General features: G+C 41.9%; 1 protein-coding gene across 1 annotated transcript in view; it reads left to right on the top strand.

Moving 5' to 3' along the window:
* LOC134343386 (serine incorporator 1-like) overlaps window positions 1–21046 on the top strand; it is a 92828-nt gene that overhangs the window by 54270 nt on the left and 17512 nt on the right. The window contains exons 5-6 of the mRNA XM_063042092.1: window positions 4579–4716; window positions 15031–15200. Coding sequence (XP_062898162.1) covers window positions 4579–4716; window positions 15031–15200 — 308 coding nt within the window. The remainder of the gene's footprint in view (window positions 1–4578; window positions 4717–15030; window positions 15201–21046) is intronic.

The following is a 21046-nucleotide window of genomic DNA, read 5'->3' as shown; positions in this document are numbered from 1 at the left end:
TATGTATGATGTTGTAGGCATCACTGAATCATGGCTGAAAGAAGATTATAGCTGGGATCTTAACATTCAAGGATACACATTGTATCGAAAAGACAAGCAAGAAGGCAGAAGCAGTGGTATTGTTCTGTTGGCAAAAGATGAAGTCAAATCATTACTAAGAGGTGATATGGGATCAAAAGGTATTGAATCATTGTGGATAGAGCTAAGGAACTGCAAAGGTAAAAAGACGCTAATGGGAGTTGTATATACGGACTCCCAAACAGTAGTAAGGATGTGGTCTACAAGTTACAATGGGAAGTAGACAATGCATGCCAAGAGGTCAATGTTACAATAGTCATGGGGGGTTTCAATATGCAGGTAGATTGGGAAAATCAGGATGGTACAGGATCCCAAGGGGGAAAATTCTAGAATGCCTATGAGATGGCTTTTTAGAGCAGCTTGTAGTTGAGCCCACTTGGGGATCAGCAATTCTGGATCAGAGAGCTTAAGGTAAAAGAAGCCTTAGGGGAAAGTGATCATAATATGATAGAATTCACTCTGAAATAGGGGAAAGAGCAGGTAATGTCAGATGTATCAGTATTAGAGTGGAATAAAGGGAATTACAGAGGCATGAGAGAAGAGTTGGCCAAGATTGATTGAAAAGAACACTAGTAGGGATGACAACAGAACAGTAATAGCTGGAATTTCTGGAAGCAATTCAGAAGGCACAGGATATATACATCCCAAAGGGAGAAATATTCTAAAGGCAAGATAACATAACCGTGGCTAACAAGAGAAGTCAAGTCAACATAAAAGCCAAAGAGAGGGCTTATAATAGAGCAAAAATTAGTGGGCCCATCTTTCATCCCACCTCTTGGAAGGCCTTCGGATTGTCTTCTCTTATTCATCCTCGTGGTCATTGACAGGTGTCTCCTCTACAAGAGAATAGTGGGTTGGGTGACCAATTGCCACTCCTTGTGCAGACTTTCCCCAAGCTATTCAGTCTTTCCTGGATGTCCTCCTATCTTCCCTGAACTCCAATTGCCCTTTCACAGTAGACACTGGATACCCAGAAGTTTCAATGAGATTTACAGGAAGACATGGTTTCCTGTTTGGCATTGTTGTCTGCTGCAAATCCAAGTGCCCTTAGGTCAGCTGCCGGTCGTCAGCTGGAGATCACCACTCAGTGAAAAGACAACTTTCTCACACCCCGCATATGGAACTAACATCACAGACATCCACATACTGGTGTCATCATGTCCCCAAGCCAGTCAAACTTATTTATATATGGCACATAAGTAGGCCATAGGGGAGGAGGGAGAGGAGATTCTGTCTAAGAGAGGGAGGGAGAGGTTTACAGACTGTTTGCCATCTTGAAATGCATGGAACTTCCTGAAGTTCCTGATCATGGACTTCAGGAAGGTGCAGGCTGACCACTACCAACAGCGCATCAACGGCTCCTCTGTGGAGAGTATCAGGAGCACCAAGCTTCTTGGAGTGCACATCATGGACCCCAAACCGTCACTTTAGTCAAGAAAGCACAGCAGCACCTCTACCTCCTGAGGAGATTGAGATGAGCGAGGCTTCTGACCCCCATTCTAACCATATCCCACTGGAACAGCATTGAGAGCAGCTGCATTACTATCTGATATGGGAACTACAAAGCATCTACCACAAGACCCTGAAAAGTATTGTGAGGAGTGCAGAGAGAATCATTGGCATCTCACTCCCACTCCCCCACATACACCAGAAATACTGTAACTGCAGAGCCCTCAGCACTGGCAAAGACCTCTCCTATTTGTCCTGCAACCTAGTTGACCTCCCACTGTCGGTCAGACGGTACTGCAGTATAAGAATAAGAACTGTTAGGCTGTGAGACTTCTGAATATCCTGTTGTCATCCAGTATACATTATTAATGGCAGCACCAGTAGCATTGTACTGATTTATATTTAACTATATGTTGTATATATACGTTACATCAACTTGTACATCTTTGAAATATTTCTATTATCTATTAATATTATTGTTTTAATATTTTTATGTGCTGTGTGTGAGGTATGGCAAAACTGTAGAGGGAACTGACCCTTCTGAGTACTAAAGGGGATTTTAGATTTGTAGCATTTGCTTTAACTTGTTTTCTTATACATGAACTATCCTTATTTCAATTTGTCTGTTTCTTCAAAGCATTGATTAACCAGATTCTGATCCTAAGTCTAAAAGTCAAGTTTTCTGTCATATGAAAGTCAGACCTACGTCAGAGTAGTTTCCTTAAGGAGAAATCTTGCCGACGAAACTGTTAAAGTTGTTTGAGGAAATAACAGGCAGGATAGACAAAGGAGAGTCAGTAACATAGAAACATAGAAAACCTACAGCACAATACAGGCCCTTCGGCCCACAAAGCTGTGCTGAAATTGTCCTTACCTTAGAAATTACCTAGGGTTACCCATAGCCCTCTATTTTTCTGAGCTCCATGTACCTGTCCAGGAGTCTCTTAAAAGACCTTATTGTATCTGCCTCCACCACCGTTGCCGGCAGCCCATTCCACGCACTCACCACTTTCTGAGTAAAAAACTTACCCCTGACATCTCCTCTGTATCTACTTCCAAACACCTTAAAATTGTGCCCTCTCATGCTAGACATTCCAGCCCTGGGAAAAAGCCTCTGACTATCCACACGATCAGTGCCTCTCATCATCTTATACACATCAATGCCTTTCATCATCTTATGATGTTAGTAACTTTGATTTTCAGAAGACCTTTGACAAGGTGCCACACATGAGGCTGCTAAGCAAAATCAGAGCCCGTGATACTTCAGGAAGGATACCAGCATCGACAGAAGATCTGCTGACTGGCAGGAGGCAAAAAGTGGGAATAAAATGGGCCTTCTCTTTTAGCTACCCGTGACTAGTGGTGCTCCGCAGGGACTGGTGTTGTGACCACGTCTTTTCACGTTATATGTTGGTGATTTGGATGATGGAATTGATGGCTTTGTGGCCAAATTTGTGGGCAATATAATGATAGGTGGAGGAGCAGTTAGTGTTGAGGAAGCAGGGAGTCTGCGGAAGAAAATAGATGGATTAGGAGAACGGGCTAAGGAGTAGCAGATAGTGTCAGGAAGTGTATGGTTGTGTACCTTGGTAGAATGAATAAAGATATAGACTATTTTCAAAACAGGGATAAAATTCAGAAATCAGACATGCAAAGGGATTGGGAGTCCTCATGCATGATTCCCTAAGGGTTAACTTGCAGGCTGGGTCGATGGTAAATTATGGCACAACTCTCCTCCAGACCTTACAGTGACTGAGAAGAAAAACTCCATTGGTTAGTATAGATATGGTGGGAGGAATGGCCTTTTTCCATGCTGTAGGACTCTTATCAATTTAAAAGCCAAACGCAGCAACCAGAATCATGATGGGACATTTCAAAGGTCCAATTTAATGTCAGAGGAATGTATACAATATACATCCTGAAATGCTTTTTCTTTGCAAACATCCACGAAAACAGAGGAGTACCCTAAAGAATGAACGACAGTTAAACGTGCGAGCAACAATCCCCCCTCCCCCCCACTGGCAAAACATAAAGCAAACATCAACACCACCACCTAGCACAAGCGTGAACTAGGTAATAGCAAAGACATAGAGCTGCAGTTACCCCAAAGGCTTCGCATTTCATCCAGCATTCGACAAACCATAGGTTCTCTCTCTCCCTAATAAGGGAGAGGGAGGTGTCCCCCATTTTCACAGTGAGAGGGGAGACATAACAACAACCCGCTGGTTTACGATGTTAAAAGTCCGTTTTGTTACTTTTTTATGAGCTTTGTGCCCGAAGATCACAAAGATCTTGGGTCTTCAGGCCCACAGTGAAAGATTTTCTGGCACCCGCGACGACACACAGGTCTCCTGCCGTGACACCGACCCTCGATCCGCCCGTCTCCAGAGCCCCGAGATCTTAGGCTTCCAAATACAAGCGGGACTCTCAGGCCGAACCCTTGGCATTGTTGGATAACGGCCAGTCCTGAAACCCCGAGAACTGGTCCCATTCCCGCAAAGAACCGCAGTCTGCGTTTAACTCCAGGCCAGGGTCTTCAAAAGAACCCTTGAAGGAAAAAATAAAGATATTTAAGATGGAAATAGAGCTTTTTCTGAAGATGCAAGCAAAGGAGTTGCCGTTTAGTGCCATCTTAACACCGCCTCCACATCCGGGTTTGATAGAATAATTTAGAATGTTGCTTTGGGATAAAGTAAGTGTGTGTGTGTGTGTGTGTGTGTGTGTGTGTGTGTGTGTACACATCCAGGGAGATGAGATGTTCCATTAAATGTCAGAAAGATTATTCTAGATTGATGCATACTACTGTGGAATTAAGAGGTAATGGGTGACTATGACAAGTAATGGCAAGAAATGGTACGCAGTTTTAGCCTAACGAGGTGCCCACGGACTCACAGAGATGCCAGATAGAAGGAATCTTATGGCAGGTCATGGTTGATGAGACCTTCATTTATGTGGACATTTTACATAAAAGTAAAACTTAAGGATGAAGTAGACTAGTATACTGTATTTGCAGTTTATTTTAATGAAGATCAAATATTATTCCCCATTTAGTGTCATTTGGAATTGGTTCAGCTGGTGCTTTTTGTTTCATCCTAACGCAACTAGTCCTGCTGATCGACTTTGGCAACTCCTGGAATGAATCCTGGCTGAAAAAATCAGAGGAGGGTGGATCGCGATGTTGGCATTTTGGTATGTACACTTATTATTTGTTATGCATTGACGAAGTTTCATCAGCATGAAACATTTTATCAGTCAAGATAAAGGACATTTTGTTCTGAATTGTTAATCAATTAAAACATACTGTAAGTAAAAAAAGATCTATTTCAGTTTTGTAAATAGAAAGTAAATGGATATCAAGTAATATGATCAATCCTTAACTGCATAATATAAAACTTAGTCCAAGAATCAATTTATTTAATTCCATTAATGCAAGTCTTCAAAAACTCACAAAAGGCAAAATCTCAATTGGATGTTACAAATACACCCAGCTTGCCATGGTAAACTGACTAAAATGTTTTACTGAGATCTTTTTGCCTGTTCAGGTCGAACAAAATATCCTTTAGCATTACTTATTAGCGTTACAAACTTATTATTTGTTTTCCCTCAATTTGCAAATCAAAAGCAAATTGACAATATCTCAAGGAAACAAAATTTCCCATCCCCATCTGATCTTGTGTATGTGATTCTGAAGTCACAGCAATGAACTGACTCCTAATTGCTCTCTGGAACATTTTTTTGTCAGGGCCCACGTTTCTAGAGGAGTAATCCTGACCTTGACAACAATGTAAAGGAATAAAAGACAATTCAAAGTTCAAGCAGAAGGGACTGTAGAGGCTGGAATAGAGAGCAACACACAAAGTGATGGAGGAACCCAGGCAACATCTGTGGAGGGAAATACACAGTCTGTGTTTCAGGTTGAGATCCTTCAAGTCAATCCTTCCAGTCAAGGTGAATTGTCTCAATCTGAAACATCGACTGTCCATTTCCCTCCACAGATGCTGCCTGACCTGCTGTGTCCTGCCGTGCTTTGCGTACTTTTATTAACAATACAGGTTCTTTCTTCTCACAGGTTTAAACATGAAGTGAACAGGAAATCAGGGTTGAAATTTAAAAAGAGATGCTCAGAAAGGAAAGTGTCAAAATCAGGACAGAATTCTACAATGCAAAAGTCTGCGGGAAGCAAACGAAAATACATTTCAGGACGAGCCCCTTGTTCAGTATGAGAGTGTTGAGATGTATGGGATTGTTGTTCAGTGTGAGATTATTGTTCTATATGAGATTGTTGTTCAGTGTGAGATTATTGTGATGTATAGGATTGTTGTTCAGTGTGATATTATTGTGATGTATGGGATTATTGTTCAGTATGAGATTGTTGTTCAGTGTGAGATGTGAGATTATTGTGATGTATGGGATTGTTGTTCGGTATGAGATTGTTGTGACCTATAGGATTGTTGTTCTGAGTGAGATTGTTGTTCTGCATGAGATTGTTGCATTTACTCACCATTGCATAGTAACAGTTGCATCCTACAGAAGGACACAGAGGATTTTTCAAAACTACAGCTGCGTGTATCAGCTAAGTGATTAGTCTGTCACATGGTGGTTGTATATAACCTTTCAGGTAAAAAAAAGCCAGAATTTTGTATTTGGCTGTCTAAGTATATACAGTATGTGCTTTAGGGGGAGCAATGAAATTTGTTGTTTTGTGACAGTAGTACAGTGCAAGACATGAAAATCACGATAAGCTACAAAATAAGTAAATAGTGCAAAAAGACAAACTATGAGGTCGTGTTCATGTATTCATGGACCATTCAGAAGGGTTAGAAAAGGTTTTTAAAATGTTGAGTGTGGGTCCTCAGAATATTAATGTTAAAGTGTAATCCAGAACTGAATATCGATTTCTCCTTCTGGTGAACAAAAATTCCCCTCCCCCTCTATTACCCACTCTAACCTTTTACTTCTCAGCCGCCAATTACTTCCCCCGGGTCCTCCCCCCTTTCCTTTTTCCTATTGTCCACTCTCCTGTCCTATCAGATTCTTTGATTCTTTCTTCTCCAGCCCTTGACCTTACCCAACCACCTGGCTTCACCACCCTACTAGCCTTCTTCCCCCCACCTTTTAATTTGGGCATCTCATCCCTTCTCTTTCAGTCGCAAAGAAGGGTCTTGGCCCAAAATGTCGACTGTTTACTCTTTTCCATAGATGCTGCCTGACCTGCTGAGCTCCTCCAGCATTTTAAGTGTGTTGCTTTCAAATTAAAAGCTGATAAAAGGAAGAAATTGGGTCCTGATGGAGTGATCAAAATCATTCAATCCTATAAGTATTCTTCACCCTCCTTGTAATGCCTGTTATAACTAAGGCCATCAGCCCTGGTGATGATCCAATGTCTAAGTAACATCTCGAGATTGCTGCTGAAATGGGAGGTGTTTTCCTTTGGACTGATGAATGAGAAATCCAAGATAAGTGGCTTCTATTAGCTAACATCATAGATTTCTCTATTAGGATCCCCAGCCATGACCCAGCAAGATATAATGAGCATAATTGATCCACAGTGAGATATGGCAAGATGAGGGTGACTACAGTTTACAACATCACAGTATACAAAGCTTTGTGGCTTCAGTTCAAATAAGGTCACGGATATGTACTGATCCTTACCTCCTGTCACGCTCAATCTTTTCCAAGATCAACATCACAATTGAAAACAACCTCTCAGTTCCGTCTTTTGTGTAGGTGATCAGTAGCTCACAGAAGTCCCCATCCTGAAATTTAACACAAAGTCTTGGCACACTTCTTCCTTCTAAAGTGATTCTATTCCATTGTCACATACCAACTTTTTACTCCCCGGAAGTGAGGGGAACCATCTGTACACCAGGGACATGTGACAGCATTGTTAATATTTCCAACCATAAAACATAGGAGCAGAATTAGGCCATTCAGCCCATCGTGCCTTTACCATTCAATCATGACTGTGTAATGTCCCTCTCAACCCCTTCTGCTGCCTTCTCCCTGTAACTTTTGTCTCCCTTGCTAATCAAGAACCTATCAACCTCCACTTTAAATATGCCAATGACTTGGCCATCAATGACAATGAATTCCACCCTTTGGCTAAAGATATTCCTCCTCATCTCTGTTCTAAAGGGATATGCTTCTATTCCGAAAAACAGGGAGGCAGGATCAGAATGACCTGCTCCGCTCCTTGCAGGTGGGAAACTGTCTTTCAGGAAAGCTGTGCTCTGAAGCGCAAGACACAACAGAAACATTGAATAGATGCTGTGGGAGGAAAGATACGTATCAGGAGAGTAAAGTTCACATTTTTGCATTCTTTATTACAACTGGGGCATTGTTAGCCTGGTAAAACTGAATTCTGGACTGCTGCAGTCTCAGGGATAAAGCAAGCAGAACTCGAAGACATTTCTTCTCTTCTATCTGCTTTTGCTGCTGAAGAAAAACTGAAGCACTTGCTCTCTGAGTCTTAAAGCCTTGTGCAAATATTTCAAAAAAACTATGCTCGGAATAAGCACTGTCGCCTGAAACAAGACACATTTATAGACACAAATGCCTCATTGTTTGACTGCTCCTCAGTCTCTTTATTTGATTGGACCCTATGTCCATCTCCAGGAGAAAGCTGGAGGGATATCTACTCAAAGGTCAAAGTGAAGCTGCCCTGAATTAAGCAGGAGCCATCAGTAGAGAGAGTTAAAACTTTAGTGCTAATTGCTTTTTTTTTACAGAACATTAGAGGGGTAGGTAGTGTTGAGGAAACAGAAGGACTTAGGCAGCTTAGGAGAATGGGCAAAGAAGTGGCAGATGGAATACAGTGTCGGGAAGTGTATGGTCATGGACTTTAGTACAAGGAACAAAAGTGTAGACTAGTTTCGAAATGGGCTGAAAATTCAAAAATCTGAGTCTGAGGTACAAAAGGTCTGGGGAGTCGCCGTGCAGGATTCCTTAATGGTTAACTTGCAGGTTGAGTTGGTGATGAAGCTACCCTTTCAAGAAGAGTGGAGTACAAAAGCAAGGATGCGAGGCTGAGGCTTTGCAAGCAATTGTAACATTATGAACACTTTTGGGCCCCTTAGCTAAGGAAAGATGTAAACACGAGGAATTCTGCAGATGCTGGGAATTCAAGCAACACACATCAAAGTTGCTGGTGAACGCAGCAGGCCAGGCAGCATCTCTAGGAAGAGGTACAGTCGCCGTTTCAGGCCGAGACCCTTCGTCAGGACTAACTGAAGAAAGAGCTAGTAAGAGATTCCTCTTTCTTCAGTTAGTCCTGACGAAGGGTCTCGGCCTGAAACGGCGACTGTACCTCTTCCTAGAGATGCTGCCTGGCCTGCTGCGTACACCAGCAACTTTGATGTGTGTTGTAAGGAAAGATGTGCAGACTTTGTAGAGGGTTCAGAGGAGGTTCGTGAGTACAATCCTGGGAATGAAAGGTTTATTGTATGAGGAGTGTTTAATGGCTGTAGCCCTGTACTCGCTGGAATTTAGAAGAATGAGGGGGGAAGCTCATTGAAGCCTATTGAATATTGAAAGGCCTAGATAAAGTGGATGTGGAGAGGATGTTTCCGAGAATGGGGGAGTATAGGACCAGAGGGCAAAGACTTAGAATAGAGAGATGTGCATTTAGAATAGATATGAGGAGGAATTTATTTAGCCAGAGGTGGTGAATTTGTTGCTACATACAGCTGTGGAGGCCAGGTCAGTGGGTGTATTTAAGGCAGAGGTGTCATGGTCCGGTCCATGAAGTCCGCATTCCGGTTCACGGTCCGGTCGGTGGATTCAGGACTCCGGGTCTTACAGCTGTCCCTCCTTTGGTTGAGTTAATCATAGGCACCTGATTCCCATCTTTGGGCTTGGAATATATATAGCCTTTGGGTTGAGTGTGGGCTGCTGGTTTGTCTTGTCAGTCCTCCTTGGAGCAACCTGCTGATGGAAGGCTAGTGAAACCATTTGTGATCTCTAGGCCTGGTTGGAGGACCACTGCTTCATGGAGCCTTGTTGCCACTCATTAGAGTAGTCTTTGCAGTATGGATTTGGCTGTTTCCTGGGCCAGCTGAGTGGCCGTCAACCACTCTGAGCTAGGTAGGGATCTGGCTGTTTCTGTAGCCAGTGGAGGTTGCTGGCTGTAACTGTGACTTGGAGCAACCCTCAAGCAGAGATGAAATTGTCTGTCGTTCTTTGCTGTTTGTCTCTTCTTGTCCTTGCCTCTGTGGGGTAAGTCAGGCTGTTTTGTTGTTGCCCTGTGGGGGAACATGTCTTGTCTTTGCCTCTGTTGGGTAAGTCTGGCTGTTCTGCTGTTACCCAACAGGTGAACCTGTCCTACCTTGGTGTGGAAATGTTGAGTCCTGGCTTGTCTAAGTATAAGTCCAGGTTCTATGTTGATGTTCAGTTCCCAGTCGGTTTCTCAGCTCCAGCCTCCGAGTTATCAATCTCTGCATTTCAAGACGAAGATCCCGCAGCCAAGCTCCAAGAACCCAAGCCTTGAAGATCCCGCAGCCAAGCTCCAAGAACCCAAGCCTCGAAGATCCCGCAGCCAAGCTCCAAGAACCCAAGCCTCGAAGACCCCGCAGCCAAGCTCCAAGAACCCAAGCCTCGAAGATCCTGCAGCCAAGCTCCAAGAACCCAAGTCTCAAAGATCCCCAAGTGGAAGGTGTGGGTATAATGTATCTGGATTTTCTGAATGCATTGATAAAATACTACACTAGCCTTTTTTGTGAAACTCAGGAATTATTTGCACTTCAAATGACTGGAATAGTCTCTGACCCTTGGAAGGTCAGTCAGTTCCTCATTGCATTGTCTTCTTCTCACTCTTAACTATCCACTCACCTGGCTTCACCTGTCACCTTCTAGCTAGCCCTCCTTCACCTCTGCACATCTTCCCCCTTCCTACCCAGTCCTGAAGAATGGTCTCGGCCCAAAACACCATCTACTTATTCATTCCCGTCCATGCTTCCTGACCTGCCGAGTTCCTCCAGCATTTTGTGTGTGTTACTCTGGATTTAAAGCATCACAGAATCAGAATCAGAATCAGGTTCATTATCACCGGCATGTGACATGAAATTTGTTAACTTAGCAGCAGCAGCTCAATGCAATATAGAATATAGCAGAGAGAGAGAAAAAATAAAACATAATAAATAAACAAGTAAATTAATTACATATATTGAATAGATTATTAAAAAATATGCAAAAACAGAAGTACTTTATATTAAAAAAAAAGTGAACTTGTGTCCAAAGCTTCAATGTCCATTTAGGAATCGGATGGCAGAGGGAAAGAAGCTGTTCCTGAATCTCTGAGTGTGTGCCTTCAGGCTTCTGTACCTCCTACCTGATGGTAACAGTGAGAAAAGGGCATGCCCTGGGAGCTGGAGGTCCTTAATAATGAACGCTGCCTTTCTGAGACACCGCTCCCTAAAGATGTCCTGGGTACTTTGTAGGCTAGTGCCCAAGATGGAGCTGACTAGATTTACAATCTCCTGCAGCTTCTTTCGGTCCTGTGCAGTAGCCCCCTCTGTACCAGACAGTGATGCAGCCTGTCAGGATGCTCTCCACAGTACAACTATAGAAGTTTTTGAGTGTATTTGTTGACATGCCAAATTGCTTCAAACTCCTAATAAAGTATAGCTACAGTATCTCTTGTATTTACTAATAACTAATACTGTAATATTGTGGTAGTTCCAAAGGAGCAGAATTGGGCCATTTGGCCCATTAAGTATGCTCCGCCAATCCATCATGACTTGTTTATTATCCCTCTCAACCCCATTCTCGTGCTTTCTTCCCATAACCTTTGATGCCCTTACTAATTAAGAACCTATCAACCTCTGCTTTAAATATACCCAATGACGTGGCCTCCACAACCGTCTGTGGGAAAGAATTCCACAGATTCACCACCTTCTGGCTAAAAAAGTTCCTCCTCATCTCTGTTCTGAAGGACGTCCTTCTATTCTGAGCCTGTGCTCTCTGGTCATGGCCTCCCTCACTATAGGAAACATCTTTTCCACCTCCACTCTATCTAGGCCAGTGGTTCCCTACCTGGGGTCCAAATACCCCTTGTTTAATGGTATCTATTGGTCCATGGCATAAAAATGGTTGTGAGCCCCCCGATCTAGGCTTTTCAATATTCAGTTGCTCATTTAGCTACTCTTCATAATTACACTCACGCATAACTCAGCCTTTATTTGTACATTTTCCTACTGCTTTGAAAGAGTTCACTTTTTCACTTATCATTTAAGTGACAATATTTAATAATAATAAACAGCACAACTGAAGCTTTGATGTTTGTGTGCTGGAATCTCAGGCCACAGAAAACTGAGTCCACGAAAATAAAAGTAAAAAATTGCAGATGCTGTAAGTCGGAAACTAAAATAGAAAATGTCGGGAGCACACTGAAGGCCTGGTGATATCCATGGGAAGATAAACAGAGCTTAACATTTCAGGTGGATGAACCTTAGTCAGAACTAGAAAAGAGATAAAATAAGCTTGTTAAGCTTCAGGGTGGGTAGGGAAAGGTGCTGTCTGTGCTAGGATAACCAGAGTAATCATGGGGATAATCTGGAAAAGAAACTCATTTTGTATTCCAATTAATATTGCCAAAAAGTAACCAGTATTGTTCTAATTTAGAATTTACAGTCACTGGATCTCTGTCCCTTCTTCTAATAGTGCAAAGTTCAAATATTGGGCAAGATTGCTCTTGGCTTGAACTGTGTCTCACATTCACCTTTCACACAATGCCTGTGATAGCACTAACTTCTGCTGCCACATAGATGTTAAATACAAAATGTCCTGTTGAAGGGCTTTGGCTCAAAACATTGACTGTTCATTCTTTTTCACAGATGCTGCCTAGCCTGCTGAGTCCCTCCAGCGTTTTATGTGTATTACTTTGACTTCCACCATCCGCAGATTTTCTCTTGTTTGTGACACCTATATAAAATCCTGATAACCTCGTTGCTGCAGCCCTTTGGCCAGGCAGAGTGAATGGCGTCATTTACCAAGCCCTCTCCTTGTGTTGCCCTGATGGCTTTCTGACCCTAAGTACTTTTCAGAGACTGTGATATAAAGAGTTGAAATTTATTTAAATAGTTAACTAGTATAAAATATTAATAAAAACTAATAAGTTAATTTAAAACAATATTCAACTTCAGTAAATTAAAAAGATGAACATTTTAAAATGATTTTTGAACATTCTACAAACACTATAGTACACAATATATCCATTGCACTTAAACAATAAGAATTTATTTAATGAAACACATATAATTGCAAAGGTTAATTGAACCTAAAACTCAACTGCTTATGTTCTTAAATCAAATGAATGAAGTTACTTTTCCTGCACTGACTCTAAACTGGTGGAGGTTTTTGGGCACATTCCCTCGCATAAGCACTACAGCTTTTTGCTCTGCATCTAGCCTCAGAACATCTCCCCGTCAAAGGTGAGCAATAGAGCACTTGGGCTGTCCCAGAGCTCAGAGTTCAATTCTGGTGCTGTCTGTAAGGAGTTTATATGTTCTCCCCATGACTGTGTGGATTTCCACCAGGTGTTATTGAGCAATGCAGCACGGAATAGGACTTTCTGGCACTTCATTCCAGCAATTGTGGACTTCAGAAAAGGTGAGGGAACACACACCAGTCCTCATTGAGGGATCAGAAGTGAAAAGAGTGAGCAATTTCAAATTCCTGGGGTTCAATATCTCGTAAGTATCTAACCTGGACCCAGCATATCAATGCAGCTACAAAGAAGGTATGACAGCAGCTATGTTTCATGAGGAGCTTGAGGAGACTCAAATTTATACAGATGTACCATGGAGAGAATTCACACTGGCTGCATCACTTCCAGCATCTGCAGAATCTCTTGTGTTTGTCATTTCTAAACTTGTGCTTTTACAGACAAGAGAAAATCTGCAGATGCTGGAAATCTGAGCAACACACACACACACACACACACACACACACACACAAAATGCTGGAGGAACTCAGCAGGACAGGCAGCATCCAGGAAAAGATTACAGAAAAGGTTTTCCGCCCGAAACATCGACTGTACTCTTTTAACACAAACAACAGGAATACTGCAGATGCTGGAAATTCAAGCAACATACGTCAAAGTTGCTGGTGAACGCAGCAGGCCAAGCAGCATCTATAGGAAGAGGTGCAGTCGACGTTTCAGGCCGAGACCCTTCGTCAGGACTAACTGAAGGAAGAGTGAGTAAGGGATTTGAAAGCTGGAGGAGGAGATGCAAAATGATAGGAGAAGACCTCCTGTCCCATGATCCTCTCGTATCCCCTTTTGCCTATCACCTGTCCAGCTCTCGGCTCTATCCCTCCCCCTCCTGTCTTCTCCTATCATTTTGCATCTCCCCCTCCCCCTCCAGCTTTCAAATCCCTTACTCACTCTTCCTTCAGTTAGTCCTGACGAAGGGTCTCGGCCTGAAACGTCGACTGCGCCTCTTCCTATAGATGCTGCTTGGCCTGCTGCATTCACCAGCAACTTTGATGTATGTTGACTGTACTCTTTTCCCTGGATGCCGCCTAGCCTGCTGAGTTCCTCCAGCATTTTGTGTGTGTTGTATTTTTACAGGTTGTTTTAATATGTATCACCACTAGATGTCACCACACAACATTTTCAACATCTGAATCTGAGAACTCTTGCTGCTTTTGACTCGTGAGCCCCAATTTTTCTTTACTGCGCAATATCACAGAACAAAAGATGAATTTCTATTTACTTAGTGTCTTCATGGAAATTTCAGACACTGCAATACTTTGTTTTATTACTGGCTAAAGCTTTATGGCCTGATCTTTGCCTCCTTTTTAGGGAATGTTTAGATGGAGGTAACTCGAAGAATGGGCAATATAAGCAAACTGCACTCTTAAGCTCAAAGGTCCAACTGAGAAAATGCAACTGGAAAAATGGAAGCCTCAATAATGTACCTTATATTACAATAATATCTTTAGATTTGGTGGTCATCTAGCTGATTGCTTGGAACCAAAGTTGGGCAGCCCTGCTGCCAGATTAGCCCTCTCCCCACGTGGAGCTGGTTGTGTTTGCTGTTGAAATTGAGCTTTATGTGTTAAATGATTTAAACACCAGCCCATACAAAGCAAAACAGTTCAAACTGAAATGGATCAGCTAAAGCCCTGCTTTGCAGGGCACACACTTGGAAGTCAAACATCTCTGCACAAGTGAATGGATTCAGTCAGAAAATTGAGAATAAGAAGGAAAGAAAAATGCTTATGTGTCAGGAAAACCCAATTAGTTTCGGGGATAGCTGAGAGGAGCTAGGCAGCAGGATAAAACATACAATTATCAGACAAGGTCTTCAAGATTGGGCAGTATTTCAGCACTTTATTAAAGTGCATTTTTAGTTTGTGCTTTGTCATCCTTTCTAATGAATAGTACAAAGTGGCATTTATTTCTTCTGCATAATAATCTGTGATTTAAAGACTTTGTTCTGAAATTATTGGTGTTGTCATCATAACATTTTAATCACATTATTCTGTGTTCTGTCTTTTCAGCACTTCTATCAGTTACCTGTCTTAACTACGTTTTGTCGTTAACCACTGCAGTCCTCTGCTATGTATTCTACACTGCAGTAGATGATTGTATTGAAAATAAATTTGTTATTAGCTTCAACACACTTATCTGTGTTGTAGCTTCTTTAATATCAGTTCATCCAAAGATTCAGGTAAGCACATTATGTATCTTGATCTCATGATGTCTTTTTACAAGTCTGTATTTTAAAATGAATACAGGACATCGGTAATTAATACATGCTTTATTTCTGAAAAGATTGCATATTTTAAATGGATTCATTTAAGATTTTTCTTTGTTTGAGAATTGTTATGATGATTAATAGATATAAAGATGAGAGAATAATTTATAAATTAAAACTAAGTTGTTGCTCCTTAGTAGCTGATTTCTTATCTGCACATAAGGAAACTAGTGATTATGAGGACAGTATTTTCAGCAGGATTTGTTTGATATCCTGTTGATTATGGTACCTTGCCAATGAAATGAGAGAGGTTCATGGGATCATTTCCAGCTTCACTAAGTAATATGATTGATGTTTCAAAACAGTTGGTAAAAATTCTGGTTGAGAAGTGCCATCTTTATTCATTAAAACATCTAATTCACTGGTGCCTTCAGGGTAGGGACTATCCTTTCCCTGTGCTGTGCTGTCTCACTTGCATGTCAGTCCTATCGCAGACATTATGGTTGGCAGTTTATACCTTCAAGGCAACTAGGGGTGAGTAATAAATGCTGCCTTCCCAGTCTTACCTGATGGAATAAAAATAATACTATGCTTTCTGTAGAAAAAAAAATGAAATAAGATTATGGCTCCTTCAATTAATTTCCAGCAAAAAGGAAAATATCTTGAAAACCTTTATAATAAAATTTGATATGTTTTCTCATAGATAGCTTCTATAGCAACAGATGGGAGAACCATATAGATTTTAGTTAAAGTATCAGGCTGCAGCTTGGATTGGGTTGGAAACCCTTTCTTCGGCTGTGCAACAGAAAATTGATGTTAGAATAAATTGTGAAAGCACAATAATTGGAAGTTCAGGCGATGTAAGCAGCAACTTCCTGTCAAGTTCGGCACACCCACAATGTGCACAGAGTATTTCAAGAAAATACGGGATTTTTCCACCACTTGAAGCATTGGCCTGTTACACAGGCATGCGAAGTGCTCATTACCCCAAAGTGAAGTTTTCTATAGGGCCAGGCCACAAACAAATCTGACACTCACCCTGCTGTCTCCTGAGAATATTAAGAAGCCCACTTGCTGCTATAGAAGGCTGGCACCATTGACCACAGCGGTGCCGAGTGAGGACTATTGTAATTTCCACATATTGCCTCAGATCGCCGGAACACTGCACAATCTGGATCTGCAGATCAGATGTCGAGGGAGGGCAGTTGTGCATGGCAGCTTTGAGGGTGAAGTCATCTGCAGAACCCACCCTTCAAGAATGTTTCTGGAACCGTATTTCTATCACAAATCTACAAGAAGCAGTGAGTCCTTAAGTTGTTTGCCAAAGCCACTGCTGAAACGGTTCTGGGATCTTCTGCAGACATATCTGGACAGTTCTGCCTGCTGTTATGGTGGCCATCTTTATCCTGAACCTCTGGATTGTGATGGCCCGTGCTCCATTTTGTAGATTGCCTTGATCTTGCTTGTTTCAGGAACCGGGGCTTCCTCGATTGTTTCTTCAGTGGAGTGGATTAAACTGAACTCTACACTCATATCTGTGAGCACTGTGGCAACACAAAGTCTTTGGAAGTGAAAGACTTAACACTTCATGTTCTTCAGCCTCTGTCCAGAGTCCAAAAGACAGAAGTCGTTATTCACAGAACACAACACTGAATGGCTGATCTTATGAAGTGATGTGTCATGGTATTTAAGGGGAGCAAATGACACCTGTTTTAAGGTAGTTTGCTTTCCTGCTATACTTACGTGGCCACAGACTGGATCTTGGTGGTAGAAACTCTTCACGTTAGATTACTGCTTGTGCACCTGAACATGTTTAAAGTTTCAAAGTAAATTTATTATCAAATTACATATTTGTTACCATTTACTACCTTGCAGGCATTTACAAGAAGGAAAGAAATACAATAGGATTTATGAAAACTTATGCACAGACATAATTTTAAAAATATGCCTCTGAGAGTAAGAATGGGATGATTTGGCAGATGAGTGCATGGCTGAAGAATTGGTAAAGGGGGCAGGGGTTCAGGTTTCTGAATCACTCTGATCTCTTCTGGGGAAGGTACGACCTGTACAAAAAGGACTGGGTACACATGACTCGAGGGGGATCAAGATCCTTGTTTGCTAGGCTGTTGAACTAATTTGGCAGATGGGTTGGAACCAGAGTGATAGAGCTGAGAATGAGGCAGTTGGTTTACAGTACAACTAGTTGCAGTGTGTAGTGAGACTGAGAGGAAAGATAGGGCAAATTTACAGTCAGTGGGATGCGTTAAAGTGTAATATGGGCCAAAATTGAAAAGGGTGATGAATACAGGACTGAAGGTGTTATATTTGCTTGCACACAGCATACAGAATAAGATAAATGGTCTTGCAGTGCGGTTAGAGATTGGCAGTATGATGTTGTGGGCATCGCTGACTCTTGCTTGAAAGAAGATCATAGTTGGGAGCTCAACATCCAAGGATATGCATTGTATTGAAAGGACAGGTTGTAGGCAGAGTGGTGGGTGGCTTTGTTGGTAACAAATGAAATCAGTCCTTGGAAAGAGATGACACAGGATCAGAAGATGTAAACTTGTAGTTAGTCAAGAAACTGCAAAGGTAAAAAGACCCTGATGGGAGTTGTATACAGACATCTGAACAGTAGCCAAGGTGTAGACTACAAATTACAATGGGAGATTAAAAAAATGCATGTAATAAGGGTATAATGTTGTAATAGACATGGGATATTCAAATTTGCAGGCAGAATGGGAAAATCAGGTTGATGCTGGATCCCAAGGAAGGAAATTTATAGAATGCCTACGAGATGGCTTTTTAGAACAGTTGGTGGTTGAGCCCACCAAGGGAGTGGCGTTTCTGGATTGAGTGTTAGGTAATGACGCAGATTTGATTAGGGAGCTCAAGGTAAATGAGCCCTTCGGAGACAGTAATCACAATATATAGAATTCACCCTGAAGTTTGAGAAGGGGAAGCTAAAATTGAACATATCTGTATTATAGAGCAGTAAAGGAAATTACAGAAACATGAAGAGAAGCTGGCCAAAGTTGATTGGAAGGTGATACTGGCAGGGATGACGGCAGAATAGCAATGACTGCAGTTTCTGGAACAACTCGAAGGAGTAGGATAGATGCATCCCAAAGATGTAGAATTATTCTAAAAGGTGGATGAGGCAACTGTGGTTGACAAAAGATGTCAAAGAGAGGCAAAAGAGAGGGCATATGATATAGCAAAAATTAGTGCAGAAATGGAGGATTGGAAAGCTTTTAGAAGCCAACTGAAGGCAAATAAAGCCATAAAAAGAGAAAAAAAAATGAAGGCAAGCTAGCCAATAATATAAAAGAGGGTACAAAATGTTTCTTTTTCAGATATTTTAAAGAGTAAAAGAGAGACAAGAGTGGATATTGGAGTACTGGAAAACGAGGCTAGAGAGGTAATAATGGAGGACAAATAAATAGCAGGCAAACTTAATAAGTATTTTGCATCTGTCTTCACTGTGGAAGACATAAGCAGAATGCTAAAAAAAATGTGAGTGTCAGAGCGGCAGTGAGTGTCATTGCTATTACTAAGGAAAAGGTGTTTCTAGAAGTTGCCAAGGTGATAGGTCACCTGGACCAGAGGGACCGGATTTAACATCCCAGGGTTCTGAAGAAGGTAACTGAAGAGGTTGTGGAGGCATTTGTAAAGATCTTTCAAGAATCAATATATTCTGGAATGGTTCTGGAGGACTGGAAATTGCAAATGGCACTCCACTCTCTAAGAAGGAAAGGAGATAGAAGAAAGGAAATTATAGGACAGCTAATCTGACTTCAGTGGTTGAAAAGATGTTGGAGTCATTAAATGTGTCAAAGCCATCCCCTCGAAGGAAAATCTTGCCTGACAAATCTGTTGGAACTCTTTGAGGAAATAACAGGCAGGATAGACAAAGGGGATTCAGTGTGTGTTGCTTATTTGGATTTTCAGAAAGTGTTTGACAAGGTGTTACAAATGAGGCTGTTTAACACAATGAGACCCGATGGTTTTACAGGAAAGTTGCTAGAATGGATAGAAGATTGGCTGACTGTCAAGACGCAGAGTGGTAATAAAGGGAGTCTTTTATGGTTGGCTGCCAGTGTCTAGTGGTGTGCCACAGGGGTCAATGTTGGGACTGCTTTTTATGCTATATGGAGGAATTGATGGCTTTCTGGCCAAGTTTGTGGGCGATACGATGATAGATGGAGGGGCAGGTGGTGTTGAGGAAGCAGAGTGTCTGCAGAAGGACTTAGTCAGATTGGGAGAATGGACAAAGAAGTAGCAGATGGAGTATAGTGTAGGATGTGGAAGCCTTAGAAAGGAGTGCAGAGGAAATTTACAAGGATGTTGCCTGGATTGAGGAGCATGCCTTATGAGAACAGGTTGAGTGAACTCGGCCTTTTTGCTTTGGAGCGACAGAGGATGAGAGGTGACCTGATAGAGGTGTATAAGATGATGAGAGGCATTGATCCTGTGGATAGTCAGAGGCTTTTTCCCAGGGTTAAAATGGCTAGCACGAGAGGGCACAGTTTTAAGGTGCTTGGAAGTAGGTACAGAGGAGATGTCACAGGTAAGTTTTTTACCCAGAGAGTGGTGAGTGCGTGGAATGGGCTGCCAGTGACAATGGTGGAGGTGGATATGATAGGGTCTTTTAAGAGACTCCTGGACAGGTACATGGAGCTTAGAAAAATAGAGGGCTATGGGTAACCCTAGGTAATTTCTAAGGTAAGGACAGTTTCGGCAAAGCTTTGTGGGCCGAAGTGCCTGTATTGTGCTGTAGGTTTTCTATGTTTCTATATTTCTATGTAAGGAAATGCATGGTGAAGCAGTTTGGTAGAAGGAATAAACCATGGACTATTTTCTAGATGAGGAGAAAACTCAAAATTCAGAGATTCCAATTTTAATATCAGAGAATGTATAGAGTATACAACCTAACATTCTTACTCTTCACAGACATCCACAAAAAAAGAGAAGAGAACTCCAAAGAATGAACAACAGAAAAGCATTAGAAACTCAAAGCTGTCTCTCTCCCCGCTCCCCCACCCCCCCATGCTCAAGCAGGTGAAGAGGGACTTGGGACTCCGTGTGCAGGATTCCCAAAAGGTTAACTTGCAGGTTAAGTCGGTGGTAAGGAAGGCAAATGCAATTCGTTTGTGTGGACTAGAATACAAAAGCTAGGATGTAATGCCTGGGCTTTATAAAGCATTGGTCAGATGGCACTTGGAGTATTTTGAGCAGTTTTGGGCCCCTTATCTAAGAAAAGGTTTGCTGGTATTGGAGAGTGTCCAGAAGAGGTGCACGAGATTGATTCCAGAAATGAAATCATTCACATGAGGTTTGATGGCACTGGGACTGTACTCGCTGGAGTTTAGAAGAATGAGGGGGAATCTCACTGGAATATATCCAATATTGAAAGGTGTAAATAGAGTGGTTGTGGAGAAGATGTTTCCTGTAAAGGGGGAGTTGAAGAACAGAGGGCACAGCCTCAGAACAGAAGGATATCTTTTTAGAACAGAAGAGGAAAAAAATTATTTTGCTGGAGGGTGGTGATCTGTGGAATTCATTCCAATGGACAGCTGTGGAGGCCAAGTCATTGAGTATATTTAAAACAGAGGTTGCTAGGTTCTTGGTTTGTCAGCGTGTCAAAGGTTATGGGGAGAAGGCAAGAGAATAGGGTTGAGAGTCAACATTTCAAGCTAAGGATCAGGAATTATTCATCCTGATGAAGGAAGTCAACTATTTATTATTCTCCATTGACACTGCTTGACTTGCTGAATTCTTCCAACATTTTGTGTGTGTTCTTTTTATACTTAATGCCT

This window comes from Mobula hypostoma, chromosome 1, assembly GCF_963921235.1.
Source record: "Mobula hypostoma chromosome 1, sMobHyp1.1, whole genome shotgun sequence".
Classification (NCBI taxonomy): domain Eukaryota; kingdom Metazoa; phylum Chordata; class Chondrichthyes; order Myliobatiformes; family Myliobatidae; genus Mobula; species Mobula hypostoma.
This window is presented reverse-complemented; position numbering and strand designations above follow the sequence as displayed.